This window comes from Ylistrum balloti, unplaced genomic scaffold (assembly GCF_031769215.1).
Source record: "Ylistrum balloti isolate Yb309-2 unplaced genomic scaffold, AGI_CSIRO_Ybal_v1 Utg369858, whole genome shotgun sequence".
In the NCBI taxonomy this organism is placed as follows: Eukaryota; Metazoa; Mollusca; class Bivalvia; order Pectinida; family Pectinidae; genus Ylistrum; species Ylistrum balloti.
In genome coordinates, this window is record NW_026782007.1 from 236125 (window position 1) to 255715 (window position 19591).

A 19591-nucleotide genomic window follows, 5' to 3' on the forward strand; every position below is an offset into this window, starting at 1 on the left:
TACCGGCAATCAAAGATTCTAGGCTTTTTTGTTTTTTTTTTCTTTTGTTTGTTTTTTGTTTGTTTTTGTTTGTTTGTTTGTTTGTTGTTTTTTTTTTCAGATTGAACCCAGGTACATTGAAAATGGGTAAAGGTAATTTCTTTTCGCTAATGTTATTGAGTTGTATCGCAGGAACTTACTACAACAAAAAAAAAACCATTTGGTAAATCAGAAGCAGCCGTTTTTTTTCCAGAACAAATTGGATACCCGTGATTTTGAATATTAACCAATATCATTTTGTTTTCTCAATATATGTCGTGTTTTAACAGGAACGTGCACCGTATGTGGGATGGCTCGGACTGTAAGTGTTCTATGAGTGCTCATATGTGAGTTTCCTCCCTTTGTTCAGTGGTGTTGCTACCTGTATGCTTTTTTATCTTAAGTGCATTTGCTTATTTTTTTTTTTGTCTTCTTGCTTTGGTTCATAATCTGCTGTCTTATTTTTTTACTATTCATAATCTTGACATTGACAAAATGTTCTCTTTTAATTTGCACTATATTAGTAGCATAGTCTGTCTTTTTATGTTTTGCTGTATTAGCATATATATATATATTACACTTTCATTAAAGTGTTTTACTTCTTTTGCATCAAGAAATACATGTGTATACCTGATATGCAGGTGTTCATTCTTAGCTTCTTATCTGATTACGTAATTTCTGTGATATATAAAATGTGATAACTTCTTTTTGTTTATAATTTGTGTATGAATTGCTATTTTCTGTGATACATATCCTCTGTGATATATATCCTCTGTGATATATATATATTGACTGTAATACATTTCCTCTGCTGCTTGTTGCTAATATTATGTTGCGTGTTATTTTGTTTCGTATTATGTAATGTCGAAGTACAAGCTCACCAGAGCTTATGTTTACTGTTTGTAATATTCGACGTGAAATAAAGTTTCTTGTATCTTGTCAAATGTCTTGGTCTTACTCTCATTAGAAGAAGTGGTGAATTCGACCAAGAAAGATAATCAGATATAGACTGCACCTATCCTGAATTACATCACTGAAGAAGATTCGGTATCTGTAACAGACATTCTGTATTACAACTAGATTCAGCATCTGTAACAGACATTCTGTAACACCACTAGATTCGCTGAGAGAACACCCATCCCAAACTTACAACTAGATTCAGCATCTGTAACAGACATTCTGTAACACCACTAGATTCAGCATCTGTAACAGACATTCTGTATTACAACTAGATTCAGCATCTGTAACAGACATTCTGTATTACAACTAGATTCAGCATCTGCAACAGACATTCTGTATTACAACTAGATTCAGCACCTGCAACAGACATTCTGTAACACAACTATATTCAGCATCTGTAACAGACATTCTGTATTACAACTAGATTCACAACTAGATTCATTATCTGTAACAGTCATTCTGTAACACCACTAGATTCAGCATCTGTAACAGATATTCTGTGTTACAACTAGATTCAGCATCTGTAACAGACATTCTGTATTACAACTAGATTCAGCATCTGTAACAGACATTCTGTATTACAACTAGATTCAGCATCTGTAACAGACAGATTCAGCATCTGTAACAGACATTCCGTATTACAACTAGATTCAGCATCTGTAACAGACATTCTGTATTACAACTAAATTCAGCATCTGTAACAGACATTCTGTAACATATCTAAATTCAGCATCTGTAACAGACATTTTCTTATGTTAAACAGCTATATTTGTATTTAAAATGATTAATTCATAGGATAATTAAACCAAATATCTGGAACCTGAAATGTGTGTCAAATTCAGTGTCCGCATCATCTTTAAAATAAACCGTACTGAATCTTTAATGCGGTTACATATAGATAAATCGGCGGGTGTTAATGCGCATAATCGGTTCTTCATAAACATAATACCACAGACGTATATAACACGTTATATATCGACGAAGCATTAAATGAGGTCAAATTCAATAGCCACGGCATGCATTGTGTGACACACGTGCAATATGATACGTGTGCAAAGTTTCCTGTTGGGATTTATTAGGACGTTGTACTACAAGCAAACTCATCTGTATTGTACCGAATGACCCGGATGTTGTCTTACCTGCAGGAGTGGTGGATAATTTAACTCAACGATCGCCCATCCTAGACAGAACGCTAAAACAGATTTTTGCATTTTCAAGCCAACACAAGTTGGAAATGCTGAGGACAGATACGACATAGATTTTCTTATCTCGTCAATAAGATTTCTGAATAAATGTATCTGTCCACGATTTTATCGCACGCAACAACAGAGCATAGATAATGAAATCTCTTCATTTTCATGCTAAATCAACATTAGAAAGTCCTTTGTTCTTAGTCATATTACTTTCCTTTTTCCTTACCTTGTTCCTCCCCATATTTGTTAGCATCCTCCAGCACGTGGAGGGTCTAAAATCATGTGAAGTATATAGAAATGTTTAAGTAATCTTAATGAACGACGTCTGTGCAGCAGAGTTTATACTTTTATTTATATTTTTTGTCAGACTGTTAGTAAAAAGGAAAGACGTATGGAAAAGTAACTAAATATTGTGTATATATTTTTTGTGGTTTTTCAAACCGACTCTAACCAGGAAGATATTGTCATATACACACTAATACCGTTATAAGTCAACTATTTTGTCGATCTGGACATGCGGATCTAGCGAGATGTACAGGTCATCGGTTTTTAGGTTTCCGTTTTCCTTTTATATTCAATCCACAAGAAAAAACATTTCTGGGTCCTTTAAGAATGTTGTTTGCCTCCACATCATGCTCCCCACAGAAATCCTGAATCCGACCATAGGACGCGATGGATACGTGAGTGGAATGATGCGTGGTGTGGGTCGTCGTTATAAGTTTATTAAAAAAAATCCGCGTTTCGGAGAAAAGCGGAAATTTGCTATCCTATAGTTTCGGTTACGTACATATGTACGCAAGGCGTGCAAGGTAGTGTATAGTATCTGACCAATCAGGAGACTGATTGGCGTGCCACGTGGAGTACTAGGGTACCGACGCGCACGTGAGGGGTATTCATTCTAGCCGCGGACTTCCAAAGCGTTGACTGCTATAGTTTCAGGGTTCAGGTAAAAACGTATACAATGCACTTATATATAGTATAGAATATATAATTTACATATTTTCGCTTTTCAGTAAAGGTATTGAAGAAATATAAAGTGTGAAAGTATATAACGACCGGTAGAAATACCATTGTAGACCATTAAAATGCAGGTGCTTAAAATGAATGAACAATTGAAATCCCAGCATTATTTCGGGAGCCTGAAGCAGTTTGGGCTGGTGCACCTCCTCTCATCCCGTATAACGGTTTTGAGGTTGGGTGGCTCGCTTGGTTCTCCTAAGGCTTGTTATACAATGATAGAATTAGGGTAGCGAGAGGCTAGTGAGTGAGTAAGGGAATGTATATATATATATATATAAAGAGAATATGATATTAAATGCCGGCTCTATCGTGCGCTCGGCTCACATGCATATGGTGGTTGTGTTTTTATGGGAGTAAGGTAGCATAGTAGTATATAAAGGATTACACGCTGGGCACAGGGCTGAGTAAGACCGAAGCGTTCTCTTAGTAGATAGTGTGTCGCCTGCTCTATCGAACAAACATGTCACGCTGTCGAATGGACGCCTCTGATTTTGACCACGGAAGAAAATCATCTGGACCCATGGTGTTTTTGATACTTCATCTGATATTGCGGTTATCTACTGGTATGTAAAATTCTGACCTTCTATAGTAAAATACAAACAAAACTACACCTATTAAATCAAAGTACAATGATTTTAAATGTGAGCCCGTGGGATCCGCTATATCAAATGGCTACATACAGCTAGCTACAGTATTTTTTACCTTCAGCAAATTTATAGTATATATAATTAGTGATAAATGTAGTGCAATGTTATGTGGAAAATCTGTTGTTTGTCTATTGTAGAAACTTAGGTGAATACGTTTTCTGTAGGATGTTTAAGTAGGCATTGTCCTTAAAACACAGAAGGCTACTAACAAGGACTAGTATGACGTACAGTCTGTGTCGTTTCCTATCACTTAAGTTATGTACTCATATCATATCGTATGTGCTTGCACGTTTGTTTACATTTGTATCTGTCGATCTGTCGATCGTTATGGTGTTACGTAAAGTAGGAATATTATAGTTGTGTATTCTCTTCCTCGAGTTCTGATTAAAATGTGTACAACGAAATCTATTTCATCTTAACCAGTAAATTAACCACCGCATGAACTTTTGTATATAGTTTACAAGTCATGCACTAGAATTTCAGTACTCTGAATTGTAAAACATACGTTTCCTTTGCTCAAAGTACGGTGAAGGAGATAACTGAGAACGGACCTAAAGAGCAATGCATTGTAATCACTTGTTTACAATGACTGATCCGGGGGTTCGTTATGCACACACGAGGTGGTAAGTTTACGGAAGTCTAACACTGCAAAGCAAAATCATATGATTTTTGTCCTCTTTTTTATCATCTTATATATGTGACTGAACTTACAATGTATGATTAGAAAAATTTTGCCAAAGGACAAAACCACGATAGCACAGGACGACTAATGATCTCCTTTTCATAGAAAATACACCCTGAATTTATCGAACCATGACCAAATTTACACGTCTGCAGTCGTCGATGAAGCAGAAAACGCTTACCCTTCAGAAACATATTATCTTATTCTCCTTGTGCTATTTGATGAATCATTCTTTCGTTTATATTTTGGCATGGTTTCATTGATCTCAAGTTTGAATTAAGGTTTTAATACATGTTGGTTTTTCCTATTGTTTTTATTGTTTTAGTGATGTAATTGTAGGTAAATTATCCGCCTATTTTTGTTCATCAAACTTGACGTGTATATAATTTTCTTTAAATGGCACCATCGCAAACTAGTATCGGCTTGCCAACTCTTGTAATTACGTCATGATAATGGACTTCTGAGTTTTACCTTAATTGAAATATTAATACATTCTATTGCCAGATACAAACATTTTTATTAAAGTGTCACATATTGGTAAAATCCATGATAAAATACATAAAATGCTATACATTAAAACAATTTAGAAATGCATCAATACCAAGTTAAATATAGCTTATGGTACACTGTCACATTCGGGTTCACATACAGTCAATAAAAAATGAATCAATGATTATTTGGTAGGAAATTTTGTCTTCTTTGGAATATATAAAACAATGTTTTGGCTACATCTTTCAGTAAATTTTCTTCTTTCATGAGGAATAATAATTTATCTTTACTATTTAAAACATTAAAATTTTGTGACTTTGTTTCTGCTGCTTTATAAATTGTCTAAGATCATAATAAACAACACAATCAATAAAAATGTGTGTCATCCTCAACACAGTTTTGATGTACGATATTTAAATTTTCTCTGTTGTAAAGGTATTTTTGACCTGGCCTATCTACTCGTTTCTATGGCTAATTGCAAAGAACCACTTATAAAATTTCGTAAAATTCTTCTTTGAAACCTAATTTGAACATTCTTAACATTGTAACTTGTTTCCATTTTAACTTTATATAAGCGGAGAGTACGCAAATTATTACCATTTTCCAGGTTAATATCATTAAAAATATCACTCCAGTATCCGCTTAATATCACAAAGTTGATCTTGTGCAGAGCGTTGATTGATCCTTATGTCTGCTAATTCAAAGTTATTTATAATATTATCACAATTTCTCCGCCACGAGTTTGTTGTAAGGTCAAAGTACATGAAATATTTTCTATGATGTATTTACTATATTGCCACTTTTCAATGAATTGATATAAAAAGTATACTCAATAAACATTATAATAGCATTTCAACCATATTATCATTGTTCCTTTATCTATATACAAGTGTGTATATATACAATAAGAAAAACAAATACCGATGTATAAAAGAAAATGATTCAAACTCAAAATTATGAAATATCAAAACATCAACAAATAAAAGTTTAACACGGAGACAGTAAAATTAAAATCCTGATACTATCATGTGTTCTTTTGATACTTAGATAAAATCTGCCTTATTAATCTAAGTCAACCAAAAAAAGTCAAATTTTCAAATGGGCACCAGGTTCATTATCCAACCAGTCACATCAAGTATACTTTTTTACCTATTATCGTACAAGGTCATATACCATTTCTTAGTTGGATTATTACGGCGACCATCAAACTCCCCTATAGTCTTCAACATAGTTTCTGGTAAGCATATCCTAAACTATGGTAATTCACTTTGTTCCTTTATTCAATCCCTCCAGAATGAAAGCCCGGAATGAAGAACATAACTATTATCATCCACTCTCTAATATCAAAGAAACCCCGGAGTTCTTCCCTGCTCACTCTGTATGGGGCGAGGGCAACAATTGTATTACCTTTGTTACTGTCAGGTTGTTCAATGTTCCATAAATAGATAAATGAATAAATAGATAAATTCATTAGATAAATAAAATTAATATATATATTAATCAAATACATAAATAAATAAATAAAATAAAATAAATAAATGAAAGCAAATTAAAATGCAGGACTTATTTCGACTTTCGTATATTTAATGCCTATTATGTGGTATTTCTGTGATAATTGTTTGTGAAAATTCCACTGCATTAATCTAGGAATTGATTTGATGCTGTGTTATATACTCTCGTGGTGTTGTAACAGTTTCTCACCAGTTACACTGTTTACACTTCCTACATACATACCATTGTATATGGAAACTATCTGGAAATGTTTGGAATATAGCTGTGGTGTCTAATTAATAAATATGCTCATGTCTCTGCTATGACGGTCTATTAAGAAAATTGTATTGTGCTATTCTATTGGTATGTATATTAATATTTGAATTAGTAGTGATTGATTTAAATATCACATTCATTTTATTATTAATGATGTATTTACCTTCACAGCGTGTGAGGCGCCCCTACCGAAACCTTCATCTGTGGAAGAGTGCGACTGTCATCACAACGGAAGTGACGTCAACATGACGTGCTACTCTGACGTTCAATGCTACAATGCCAGTGATACTGACCACCCGTTCAGCCCCATGTGGGCTGGATACAGCGACAATATATCTCACCATCTGTCAGACGATCCACGATACAAGTCTGTATTGCGCACTAATACACTTGGGTGAGTGAACGAGAGAAACATCAATAAGTACCTTGAAAATGGAACAAATATAATACAAAATATCCCACAAAAGCAAAAACAAATATAGTTGATTTTAATGTTTCTCGCTAAAAGGTGTGAGGTTTGCTTAGATCTAATGATAAACACTCAGGAATTTATACAACCGAAAGAAACTTCTCTCCAATACTGTGTTTGACATGTTTTTTTCCAAATAATTATTACCAACACTTTCGGGTATATTTAACAAAATGTTTTTTTTCTATTAAGTTACTCGTTTTACAATTAACAGAGGTTTTGTAGTGGCGTCCGCCCTTTTCGCCAATGTTTTTTCAATGCCTTGCCATTTTTGCACCCATTTGGCCCCATTGCACCTCTGTTTTACCGTTGTTTTCCCTACATTACGTTGATACCTTATTGTTTTATCTTCTTTGTACCTATTTAACTTTACACTGTACTAATTTCTCCGCTTGGCATTGACACTTTGACGACGTAGCACGGATATAGATATACTGAAAGGATGAAGGAACTCAACTTCTTCAATTTTGAATCATTTTGTACTGAACATACATTGCGGTATAAAAGTAAGAGGAATATCAGAACACTTTACTTAATCCTCAAATTAATGTTCAAAATTCGTCATCCGTGACAAAAAAAAAAAAAATGTCCACATCAGGTGCGCCTAAATTACCAATATTCATTTGTATTCAATTTATGATGATCACCAAGACGCATAATTGCCATTACATTTCAAGGAGAAAGGAGAGCGTCTCGCAGACGATTGTGTTTTGGAGCACAACAAAATAATTAACAGATTTAGTGATTATGAATATTGAGATGCGATCCTGAGGCCTCATGTTGTTCTTTTCATTATAAGGCAAGAAAGGTTAAAACAGTCATATTTAATAAATGTAACACAGAAAGGTGGTAAAACATAAATGTAACACAAGGTAGTAAAACAGGTTGGAACAATAAATGTAACACAGTAAAGGTAGTAAAACAGGTGAGTGGAAAAATAAATGTAACACAGAAAGGTAGTAAAACAGGTGAGTGGAACAATAAATGTAACACAGAAAGGTAGTAAAACAGGTGAGTGGAACAATAAATGTAACACAGAAAGGTAGTAAAACAGGTGAGTGGAACAATAAATGATAACACAGAAAGGTAGTAAAACAGGTGAGTGGACATGTAATAAACAATAAATGTAACACAGTAACACAGGTAGTAAAACAGGTGAGTGGAACAATAAATGTAACACAGAAAGGTAGTAAAACAGGTGAGTGGAACAATAAATGTAACACAGAAAGGTAGTAAAACAGGTGAGTGGAACAATAAATGTAACACAGAAAGGGAACAATAAATGTAAAACAAAACAGGTGAGTGGAACAATAAATGTAACACAGAAAGGTAGTAAAACAGGTGAGTGGAACAATAAATGTAACACAGAAAGGTAGTAAAACAGGTGAGTGGAACAATAAAATGATAACACAGAAAGGTAGTAAAACAGGTGAGTGGAACAATAAATGTAACACAGAAAGGTAGTAAAACAGGTGAGTGGAACAATAAATGTAACACAGAAAGGTAGTAAAACAGGTGAGTGGAACAATAAATGTAACACAGAAAGGTAGTAAAACAGGTGAGTGGAACAATAAATGTAACACAGAAAGGTAGTAAAACAGGTGAGTGGAACAATAAATGATAACACAGAAAGGTAGTAAAACAGGTAAGTGGAACAATAAATGTAACACAAGAAGGTAGTAAAACAGGTGAGTTGAACAATAAATGATAACACAGAAAGGTAGTAAAACAGGTGAGTGGAACAATAAATGTAACACAGAAAGGTAGTAAAACAGGTGAGTGGAACAATAAATGTAACACAGAAAGGTAGTAAAACAGGTGAGTGGAACAATAAATGATAACACAGAAAGGTAGTAAAACAGGTGAGTGGAACAATAAATGATAACACAGAAAGGTAGTAAAACAGATATGTGGAACAATAACTGTAACACAGAAAGGTAGTAAAACAGGTGAGTGGAACAATAAATGATAACACAGAAAGGTAGTAAAACAGGTGAGTGGAACAATAAATGATAACACAGAAAGGTAGTAAAACAGGTGAGTGGAACAATAAATGTAACACAGAAAGGTAGTAAAACAGGTGAGTGGAACAATAAATGTAACACAGAAAGGTAGTAAAACAGGTGAGTGGAACAATAAATGTAACACAGAAAGGTAAAAACAGGTGAGTGGAACAATAAATGTAACACAGTAGTAAAAAGGTAGTGGAACAATAAATGTAACACAGAAAGGTAGGTGAGTGGAACAATAAATGTAACACAGAAAGGTAGTAAAACAGGTGAGTGGAACAATAAATGTAACACAGAAAGGTAGGTGAGTGGAACAATAAATGTAACACAGACAGGTGAGTGGAACAATAAATGATAACACAGAAAGGTAGTAAAACAGGTGAGTGGAACAATAAATGATAACACAGAAAGGTAGTAAAACAAGTGTGTGGAACAATAAATGTAGCACAGAAAGGTAGTAAAACAGGTGTGTGGAACAATAAATGTAACACAGAAAGGTAGTAAAACAGGTGAGTGGAACAATAAATGAACAATAAATGTAACACAGAAAGGTAGTAATACAGGTGAGTGGAACAATAAATGTAACACAGAAAGGTAGTAAAACAGGTGAGTGGAACAATAAATGTAACACAGAAAGGTAGTAAAACAGGTGTGTAACAATAACATGTAACACAGAAAGGTAGTAAAACAGGTGAGTGGAACAATAAATGTAACACAGAAAGGTAGTAAAACAGGTGAGTGGAACAATAAATGTAACACAGGAAGGTAGTAAAACAGGTGAGTGGAACAATAAATGTAACACAGAAAGGTAGTAAAACAGGTGAGTGGAACAATAAATGTAACACAGGAAGGTAGTAAAACAGGTGTGTGGAACAATAAATGTAACATAGAAAGGTAGTAAAACAAGTGTGTGGAACAATAAATGTAACACAGAAAGGTAGTAAAACAGGTGAGTGGAACAATAAATGATAACACAGAAAGGTAGTAAAACAGGTAAGTGGAACAATAAATGTAACACAAGAAGGTAGTAAAACAGGTGAGTGGAACAATAAATGATAACACAGAAAGGTAGTAAAACAGGTGAGTGGAACAATAAATGTAACACAGAAAGGTAGTAAAACAGGTGAGTGGAACAATAAATGTAACACAGAAAGGTAGTAAAACAGGTGAGTGGAACAATAAATGATAACACAGAAAGGTAGTAAAACAGGTGTGTGGAACAATAAATGTAACACAGAAAGGTAGTAAAACAGGTGAGTGGAACAATAAATGATAACACAGAAAGGTAGTAAAACAGGTGAGTGGAACAATAAATGATAACAATAAATGTAACAGAAAGGTAGTAAAACAGGTGAGTGGAAGTAAAACAGGTGAGTGGAACAATAAATGTAACACAGAAAGGTAGTAAAACAGGTGTGTGGAACAATAAATGTAACACAGAAAGGTAGTAAAACAGGTGAGTGGAACAATAAATGTAACACAGAAAGGTAGTAAAACAGGTGAGTGGAACAATAAATGTAACGCAGAAAGGTAGTAAAACAGGTGAGTGGAACAATAAATGTAACACAGAAAGGTAGTAAAACAGGTGAGTGGAACAATAAATGTAACACAGAAAGGTAGTAAAACAGGTGAGTGGAACAATAAATGTAACACAGAAAGGTAGTAAAACAGGTGAGTGGAACAATAAATGTAACACAGGTAGTAAAAAGGTAGTGGTAAAACAGGTGAGTGGAACAATAAATGTAACACAGAAAGGTAGTAAAACAGGTGTGTGGAACAATAAATGTAACACAGAAAGGTAGTAAAACAGGTGTGTGGAACAATAAATGTAACACAGAAAGGTAGTAAAACAGGTGAGTGGAACAATAAATGTAACACAGAAAGGTAGTAAAACAGGTGAGTGGAACAATAAATGTAACACAGAAAGGTAGTAAAACAGGTGAGTGGAACAATAAATGATAACACAGAAAGGTAGTAAAACAGGTGTGTGGAACAATAAATGTAACACAGAAAGGTAGTAAAACAGGTGAGTGGAACAATAAATGTAACACAGAAAGGTAGTAAAACAGGTGAGTGGAACAATAAATGAAAACACAGAAAGGTAGTAAAACAGGTGAGTGGAACAATAAATGATAACACAGAAAGGTAGTAAAACAGGTGAGTGGAACAATAAATGATAACACAGAAAGGTAGTAAAACAGGTGAGTGGAACAATAAATGTAACACAGAAAGGTAGTAAAACAGGTGAGTGGAACAATAAATGTAACACAGAAAGGTAGTAAAACAGGTGAGTGGAACAATAAATGTAACACAGAAAGGTAGTAAAACAGGTGAACAAGTGGAACAATAAATGTGGAACAATAAATGTAACACAGAAAGGTAGTAAAACAGGTGAGTGGAACAATAAATGATAACACAGAAAGGTAGTAAAACAGGTGAGTGGAACAATAAATGATAACACAGAAAGGTAGTAAAACAAGTGGAACAATAAATAGTAACACAAAAGGTAGAGTGGAACAATAAATGTAACACAGAAAGGTAGTAAAACAGGTGAGTGGAACAATAAATAAATAAAACAGGTGAGTGGAACATGTAACACAGAAAGGTAGTAAAACAGGTGATGTGGAACAATAAATGTAACACAGAAAGGTAGTAAAACAGGTGAGTGGAACAATAAATGATAACACAAAAGGTAGTAAATGATAACAGGTGAGTGGAACAATAAATGAAAACACGTAAGGTAGTAAAAAAGGGTGAGTCGAACAATAACACTTAACAACTAAAGTGACAGTAACAGGTCAGTGGAACAATAAATGTAACACAGAAAGGTAGTAAAACAGGTGAGTGGAACAATAAATGTAACACAGAAAGGTAGTAAAACAGGTGAGTGGAACAATAAATGTAACACAGAAAGGTAGTAAAACAGGTGAGTGGAACAATAAATGATAACACAGAAAGGTAGTAAAACAGGTGAGTGGAACAATAAATGATAACACAGAAAGGTAGTAAAACAGGTGAGTGGAACAATAAATGATAACACAGAAAGGTAGTAAAACAGGTGAGTGGAACAATAAATGTAACACAGAAAGGTAGTAAAACAGGTGAGTGGAACAATAAATGTAACACAGAAAGGTAGTAAAACAGGTGAGTGGAACAATAAATGATAACACAGAAAGGTAGTAAAACAGGTGAGTGGAACAATAAATGTAACACAGAAAGGTAGTAAAACAGGTAACACAGAAAGGTAGTGGAACAATAAATGTAACACAGAAAGGTAGTAAAACAGGTGAGTGGAACAATAAATGATAACACAGAAAGGTAGTAAAACAGGTGAGTGGAACAATAAATGATAACACAGAAAGGTAGTAAAACAGGTGAGTGGAACAATAAATGTAACACAGAAAGGTAGTAAAACAGGTGAGTGGAACAATAAATGTAACACAGAAAGGTAGTAAAACAGGTGAGTGGAACAATAAATGTAACACAGAAAGGTAGTAAAACAGGTGAGTGGAACAATAAGGTAGTAAAACAGGTGAGTGGAACAATAAATGTAACACAGAAAGGTAGTAAAACAGGTGAGTGGAACAATAAATGTAACACAGAAAGGTAGTAAAACAGGTGAGTGGAACAATAAATGATAACACAGAAAGGTAGTAAAACAGGTGAGTGGAACAATAAATGTAACACAGAAAGGTAGTAAAACAGGTGAGTGGAACAATAAATGTAACACAGAAAGGTAGTAAAACAGGTGTGTGGAACAATAAATGTAACACAGAAAGGTAGTAAAACAGGTGTGTGGAACAATAAATGTAACACAGAAAGGTAGTAAAACAGGTGTGTGGAACAATAAATGTAACACAGAAAGGTAGTAAAACAGGTGTGTGGAACAATAAATGTAACACAGAAAGGTAGTAAAACAGGTGAGTGGAACAATAAATGTAACACAGGAAGGTAGTAAAACAGGTGTGTGGAACAATAAATGATAACACAGAAAGGTAGTAAAACAGGTGAGTGAAACGGTGGAGGGAGGTAGAGGATGGGAGTGACAAATTTGAGTGGAACAGTTAATAAAGGTAGAGAATAGGATTATATCTAATGAGTGGAACAGGGGATGGGGGATGTTGATGGGAGTGAAACAGTCGAATGGAACAGCCGATGAACGTAGAAAATGGGAACGAAAGAAATTAGTGGAACAGCGGGCGCGGAAATGGAATAGATGGATACAAGAATTGACATACGGAGGTTATTGTCAATTGAACACCGGACACAGGTAGATGTTACGAAGTACTGTTAACGTACATATAGTGAAATGGTTATGGTATTTCAGATCTTTTTGTGCCTATATTATTCTGTTAAAATGGGATTGCGCTAATTATCATTTCTGTATGTTTTTTCTTTAGTAAATATAATGAATGCGCAGATTCATTATTGCACTAATTTACCAGATGGTGATAGTGCGCTAAAATATGATTGTGACAAATTAAGTACTTGTTAAATGTAACTAAATACTTATTTTGTTCGTCTGTTCTGTTTATTTTCATTTATGTCGTAGATAAGCAATCTCAGTTGTAGATTGTGTAGCTGTTTTTATTCACTAATGCAAACCTTTCTGCTTTCGCTTCAGAGATGGTGATTGTAGACGTTATCGAACCATTTGATCCGACTACACTTGTGGTGATATGTCTTGTAATCATCATCATCATTCTTGTTTGTATCCTCTGTGTGATTTGCAACCTACCGTTTCTGAAAGGTTGCCTGCTCAGATGTAGAGGACGGAAAATATTACAAAAAAGAGAAAGTAAGATTGTTTACGGCAAAATAAACCTGTTTGTTTTAGTAAATGCGTGTCTTGAACTTGATTCAGTAGTATGTATAGGTGTAATGGCTATAAAAGTTTTATCCAAAGATAAATTAAAATATACCTCATCAAATATGTGTCTATGATTTCTCTACCAATTTTATTTTCAGATATCTATCTGTTACTAACTTATGACATCCTCTTAACTGCCAGTATAGATAATGGTAGCTTCATGTCTCAACACCCCTATACTAACAGTCTATATAAAGATACTGGTGGACTAAAGTATAGCACCCCCTATACTAACAGTCTATATATAGATACAGGCGGACTAAAGTTTAACACCCCTATACTACCAGTCTATATATAGATACTGGAGACTAAAGTTTAACACCCCCTATACTACCAGTCTATATATAGATACTGGAGGACTAAAGTTTATCACCCCCTATACTAACAGTCTATATATAGATACTGGTGGACTAAGATATAAGACCCACTATACTAACAGTCTATATATAGATACAGGTGGACTAAGGTATAACACCCTCTATACTGACAGTCTATATATAGATACAGGTGAACTAAAGTTTAACACCCCCTATACTAACAGTCTATATATAGATACAGGTGAACTAAAGTTTAACACCCCCTATACTAACAGTCTATATATAGATACTGGTGGACTAAGGTATAACACCCTCTATTCATAGATATGTAATATATATATAGAGAGAACTTCTCTTTAGCTCGATTGGTTGAGCGTCAGACTAGTAAGCCAGGGGTCCCGGGTTCGATTCCTAGCGGAGGCATTTAGATAAAAAATGACCTCTGTTACATTGGCGCCCATGTAGGGACCCGGGAATAGTACTTAGCCATGCCCCACCGGCGTAGCTGTAACCCCTGGAAACTCGAGTACCACCAAACAATATATTTGTATATGTAACCCTGGTAAAATACTAGCCGCAATATACCACTCGGCTAGAGAGAACTTCTCTTTAGCTCGATTGGTTGAGCGACGATTCCTAGCGGAGGCATTTAGATAAAAAATGACCTCTGTTACAGATATATATATAGATCTTGGAGGACTCGCGTATGACACTGCACTGTAAAAACAATATATTTGTATATAGATCTTAGAGGACTCGCGTATGACACTGCACTGTAAAAACAATATATTTGTATATAGATCTTAGAGGACTTGCGTATGACATTCACTGTAAAAACAATATATTTGTATATAGATCTTGGAGGACTCGAGTATGACACTGCACTGCTGTACGATTTGTATGATACTGCTGCTTGCAACATCGCAATCACTCTGCAAAGTCAACTGAAGTCACGCGGCTATGATGTTGCATCTACAGGTCATGTTCTTGGCGGTAAGTTGTTTAATGATGATGTTATTTAGAACAGAATAAATAGTATTTTACTTTGTTTCTCGTCGCCATTGTTCTATTACTGTTGTTTCTGAAACCATGCGGAAGAATATTCTGTAGTGTACATAATTATTCTGTTTTTAGTATTTCTTTGAATACAATATATGAAATCCCCACTTCATTGCTTTTTGAATTGACATCGAGTGATTGCCTATCTTCTATAACCTCTCTGTCTTTTTCTATAAAAGCAAATTCCTCATTCACTTTTAAAGTTAGGATTTTAGGATGTTAACATTAATATTATACATTTAAGGTAGGTTATTTTACTATATATGTATAAAAAAAACCACGTGACTTCAGGATTTAATATTGTTCTTAATCATTTTCTTTTGTGAAGAGTTCTATGAAAAACTAATTTCATATCATACGTTTTCTTTGAACGTCTTCTTGTTTCCATTTATCATTTTATCTCTATTCATCAAATAACTAAAATACACTGATGACATTTCTGCTCAACAAGAAAACAAGAAACTTACGGATAATTAATAAAAAAAGACCCTACTCGTTTATAAGGTTGATATATTATATGTATCGTGTACCCAGCTGCTATTGGCTTCCTGGTATCACAAATTCCAATAGATAAATTTACTTTTTTCGAGATGTTTTAGTTATCATTATTTTCGAGGATAAAATCATCAACGACGACAAGAGCAACGTACATTGTTTTTACTTCTGAGTTTTGATAGTGTCGCAAAAAATTTAATCATCAAAATAACCTTTAATGTAAATATGATTTGTTTTAGGACAGAGCAACCTGAGTATCCTCAATTTAATACCAGTCAGTGCTACTGTGATATTCGTCATCACTCAAGATTCCGAGATTGATCAGTTGTTGTCTGTAGCCAGAGACACTACAACAGCAATGAAAATCTCTAAACAACAGGTTCTCGTACATACAGACTATGTGCCCCCAGAGTTCAAACAGTACAAGCTGTTGACGCTCAGTTGGTTTGAAGATTTGAAGAAGACGACATCTGATGAAAATCGGGAACTTTACAATGTCGTTTATATTCCCGATACAAACGAAACTAACGGAGAATGTATTGTCACTCGAAACAGAAATCCAAATCGTCATCAGGAAAATGTTTGTTTTATCATAAGTGCTTACAGATGGTGGAAACAGAAGAAATTTTACAAGGCGTTACAGTTAGGTTTGTCGGCAGGTTTCCATGTGAAATACATGGACACATCTGTTGAAGTTATCGTTAACCAGGGTACATGTAGCTGATATATGCTGGAATATACAATAACTGTATCAGGAGAGAGTACTGGAACCTTCGCTACTGACTCAGCCAATAAGTTTCAAACGAATTTAGGTCCTGCCTAAATTTAGATGCCACGAAACAGTGAGCCCCAAAGGTTTTAATTCATTATTCAATGATTTAATTCTGCAGGTACTTTGCTTAGTGAAAATGTGTAATTTTAGCATATTCTGATATCTGTTGGAGGATTTAGGTTATGTTTAAGTTAACTTCCGGTTGTTAAATTTTTAAGCCGATTGCAGTACGTAATGGCGTTAACATCCTAAATCATATCACATGTAGCCCGTGTCAGATCTGTTTATATTAATTTACACCTTACGTCGTTCTATTAATGATATTAACTGAAATACTAAGTAAAGCAGTGACTGATTAAATTACGGGAGTCCTTTACTAGTAAACATAAAATACGTAGTACGAATGAGGTGCTAATTGAGATTCGATATTTATTACAAAGATATGGTCAATAAAAATGATCATATTTACATCAATGAAGTGTAAAATTGGACGAAATACTATAATGCTATATATACTTATCCTGATAAATGATTTACACAATACCATGGAAATGGTGTAAAGACGAGCAATGACATGTTGTGGACAGTGCGGTATTGTCATCATATATGAGCATGCTATGTAGGATTTAACAGCAAGGAAATTTGTTTTATATAATTGATGGCAAAACATCAAATTTTCAACAATCAAATCAAGATGAAAAATATCAAATACAATGCTACAAGAAAGTAATTACCAGGATATGATCATGGAAAAGGACAGTTGATATTGTATGCTCTTTATAATGACTACACAAATAGCACACAAGCTAAAGCAGACATTAATGCAAAAGAATTGAATACAGCATAGCCATATGATGAATTTGTATCTTACATCTGTCGTGTTCCTTAGACTTGTGAATGATCCTTGGAGCCTAAATTGTTTTATGTTACTGAGGTCAATCAAAATCTGTCGAAATGATATATAAAGTTAAGTTCCATGATACAATTGATATACAATATATGACTAGTGTCTTTTTTAGTTCCTTTTTCTTATTGTTTTTACAACATTGAACAACTCTTCTGAATTTTTTGAGTTACAAAACTTTTGAAAACACGCAGAAAAACAAATTTATGCATTTCTGATTGTCTGACTAGTTATAAACAAAGCATGAACATATAAGCATCGGAAAAAAGAAATATTTTTTTCGATTTTTAAAGTTTCAGTTTGTATATAACAGATATGTTCATAATAACCGATGTGAGTGATGTATGTAGAGTTGGCCTCTAAAGTAAGCTTAACTTCCACCCCTTATCTCGGTCGACTCCACGGCTTCAACTATATAAACTCTAAACGTCATAGGCAAATCCTCGAAGGCTATACTGCATCTTATTATAAATTTGTGTTGAAGTGGTACAGTTGATCACTTGTGTGTTTTTAAAGAAAACAACACGGCTTGTTTTAGGTAGAATTTTTTTAATGAACTATCGTGCAAAATAAAAAAAATAAGAATGGATAGCTTTGATATGATACACCACAGATGAAATAAATTAGTGTGGCTTTGAGCCTTAACATGTTCAACGCATTTCGATCAAATATGTTACATAAAAACTCCTTTGTAAGAATTCAAATAAATTATATTACATATCTTGTACTACTGTTGTGATCGATTTTGTGATTTCTAACATTTTTTGTCGAACAAGTATTGCTTTAAAAGTATTTGACGGTTCGATGAATATGGTATGACTTCCCAAACCGACAGAGTCAGATATTGAATAGTAATGATATGTCTTCAATGATAATGTCGATTTCAGCAATCTTCAATACATTTTCAACATCTCAAAACACGTGTCTGTTTATATTGTTTCCGAAATGTAATTAACAATCCTTTTAGTTTCCAAATGGTAAAAATTGACAATGATGGTATATTTATAAATTTTACACCCTCATTGGACGTTATCACAGAAATGCTTTAACATGCATAATTGTTTAAGGAACTACTTTGTTCCAGGATTTACATGAATAGTTTAATATACTAATATCACAAATGCATACATAATTGTTGGTAGTCAATAGAATATAAACAAATAATTGTAAGAATTTCGTTTGCAAAAATGAAATATATAGGAAGACAAGGTAATTACTAAGGTTCTCATAATGTAATTAACAATTAAATTGGCACAGCTAAGTTCTAATGTACACATACTTGCATAAATCCTATGGATGATAAACTCTAGAATGTAACTGACAGCATATTAACAGGATTTCACCTTTGGTGTAAATAATTACCGATACTGTTAGTTTGAATAACAAAATTTGTACTCTATAATCCGATCTGTTCTTTATCCCAATCACTGTATAAAAGTTGTAACTAATATTAAAGACGACTTTACTTCCTTGTAAAACATCCTATCGTTTAGGGATTAACAAGTACTTGAACGAAAACAAACCTCATACAAGATGATGTATGGATTAATATTTGGAAATATTTGTAACTCCTACACAAATATAGCATTAATCGATTACATTCACACAACAATTTATCTGACAATAAAATATAAATATAGTAATTTATTTTCTGAGGTTAATGTTTTCTTTAAATTTCTAAGTGTAACGTCGCTGGCATACAGGGGAGATAAGAATAACTCCATATGTATCATAAACATTGAGTGGATGGTTATATAAATTTGGGATGAATTTCACTAATATTTATGCAATATAACTATGTGAACATTTTTGCTCTGATTTTTATAATACATTTTCGCCAAGATTTCTTTTCTATTTTGGACATCCATCATTATAGATTAAAATTGCACCAAATGTGAGTAAACTGTATTTTAAAAACTT

The 19591-nt window shown here is 33.9% G+C and overlaps 1 protein-coding gene across 1 annotated transcript; it reads left to right on the plus strand.

The window, feature by feature from the left end:
* Positions 1-3624: 3624 nt before the first annotated feature.
* Positions 3625-17799, plus strand: LOC132545849 (uncharacterized). The gene is made up of 6 exons (XM_060209520.1): positions 3625-3754; positions 6948-7170; positions 13363-13496; positions 13879-14052; positions 15297-15434; positions 16235-17799. The coding sequence occupies exons 1-6, from the start codon at positions 3652-3654 to the stop codon at positions 16717-16719; spliced, it is 1257 nt and encodes a 418-aa protein (XP_060065503.1). The 5' UTR covers positions 3625-3651; the 3' UTR covers positions 16720-17799.
* The last annotated feature ends 1792 nt before the right edge of the window (positions 17800-19591 follow it).

Coding starts and splice junctions, on each gene's coding strand:
- LOC132545849 (XM_060209520.1), top strand. CDS start 3,652: ATGTCACGCTGTCGAATGGACGCCTCTGATTTTGACCACGGAAGAAAA. Junction 7,171..13,362: donor TTGCGCACTAATACACTTGG/GTGAGTGAACGA, acceptor TGAGTGGAACAG/GGGATGGGGGATGTTGATGG. Junction 15,435..16,234: donor TACAGGTCATGTTCTTGGCG/GTAAGTTGTTTA, acceptor GATTTGTTTTAG/GACAGAGCAACCTGAGTATC.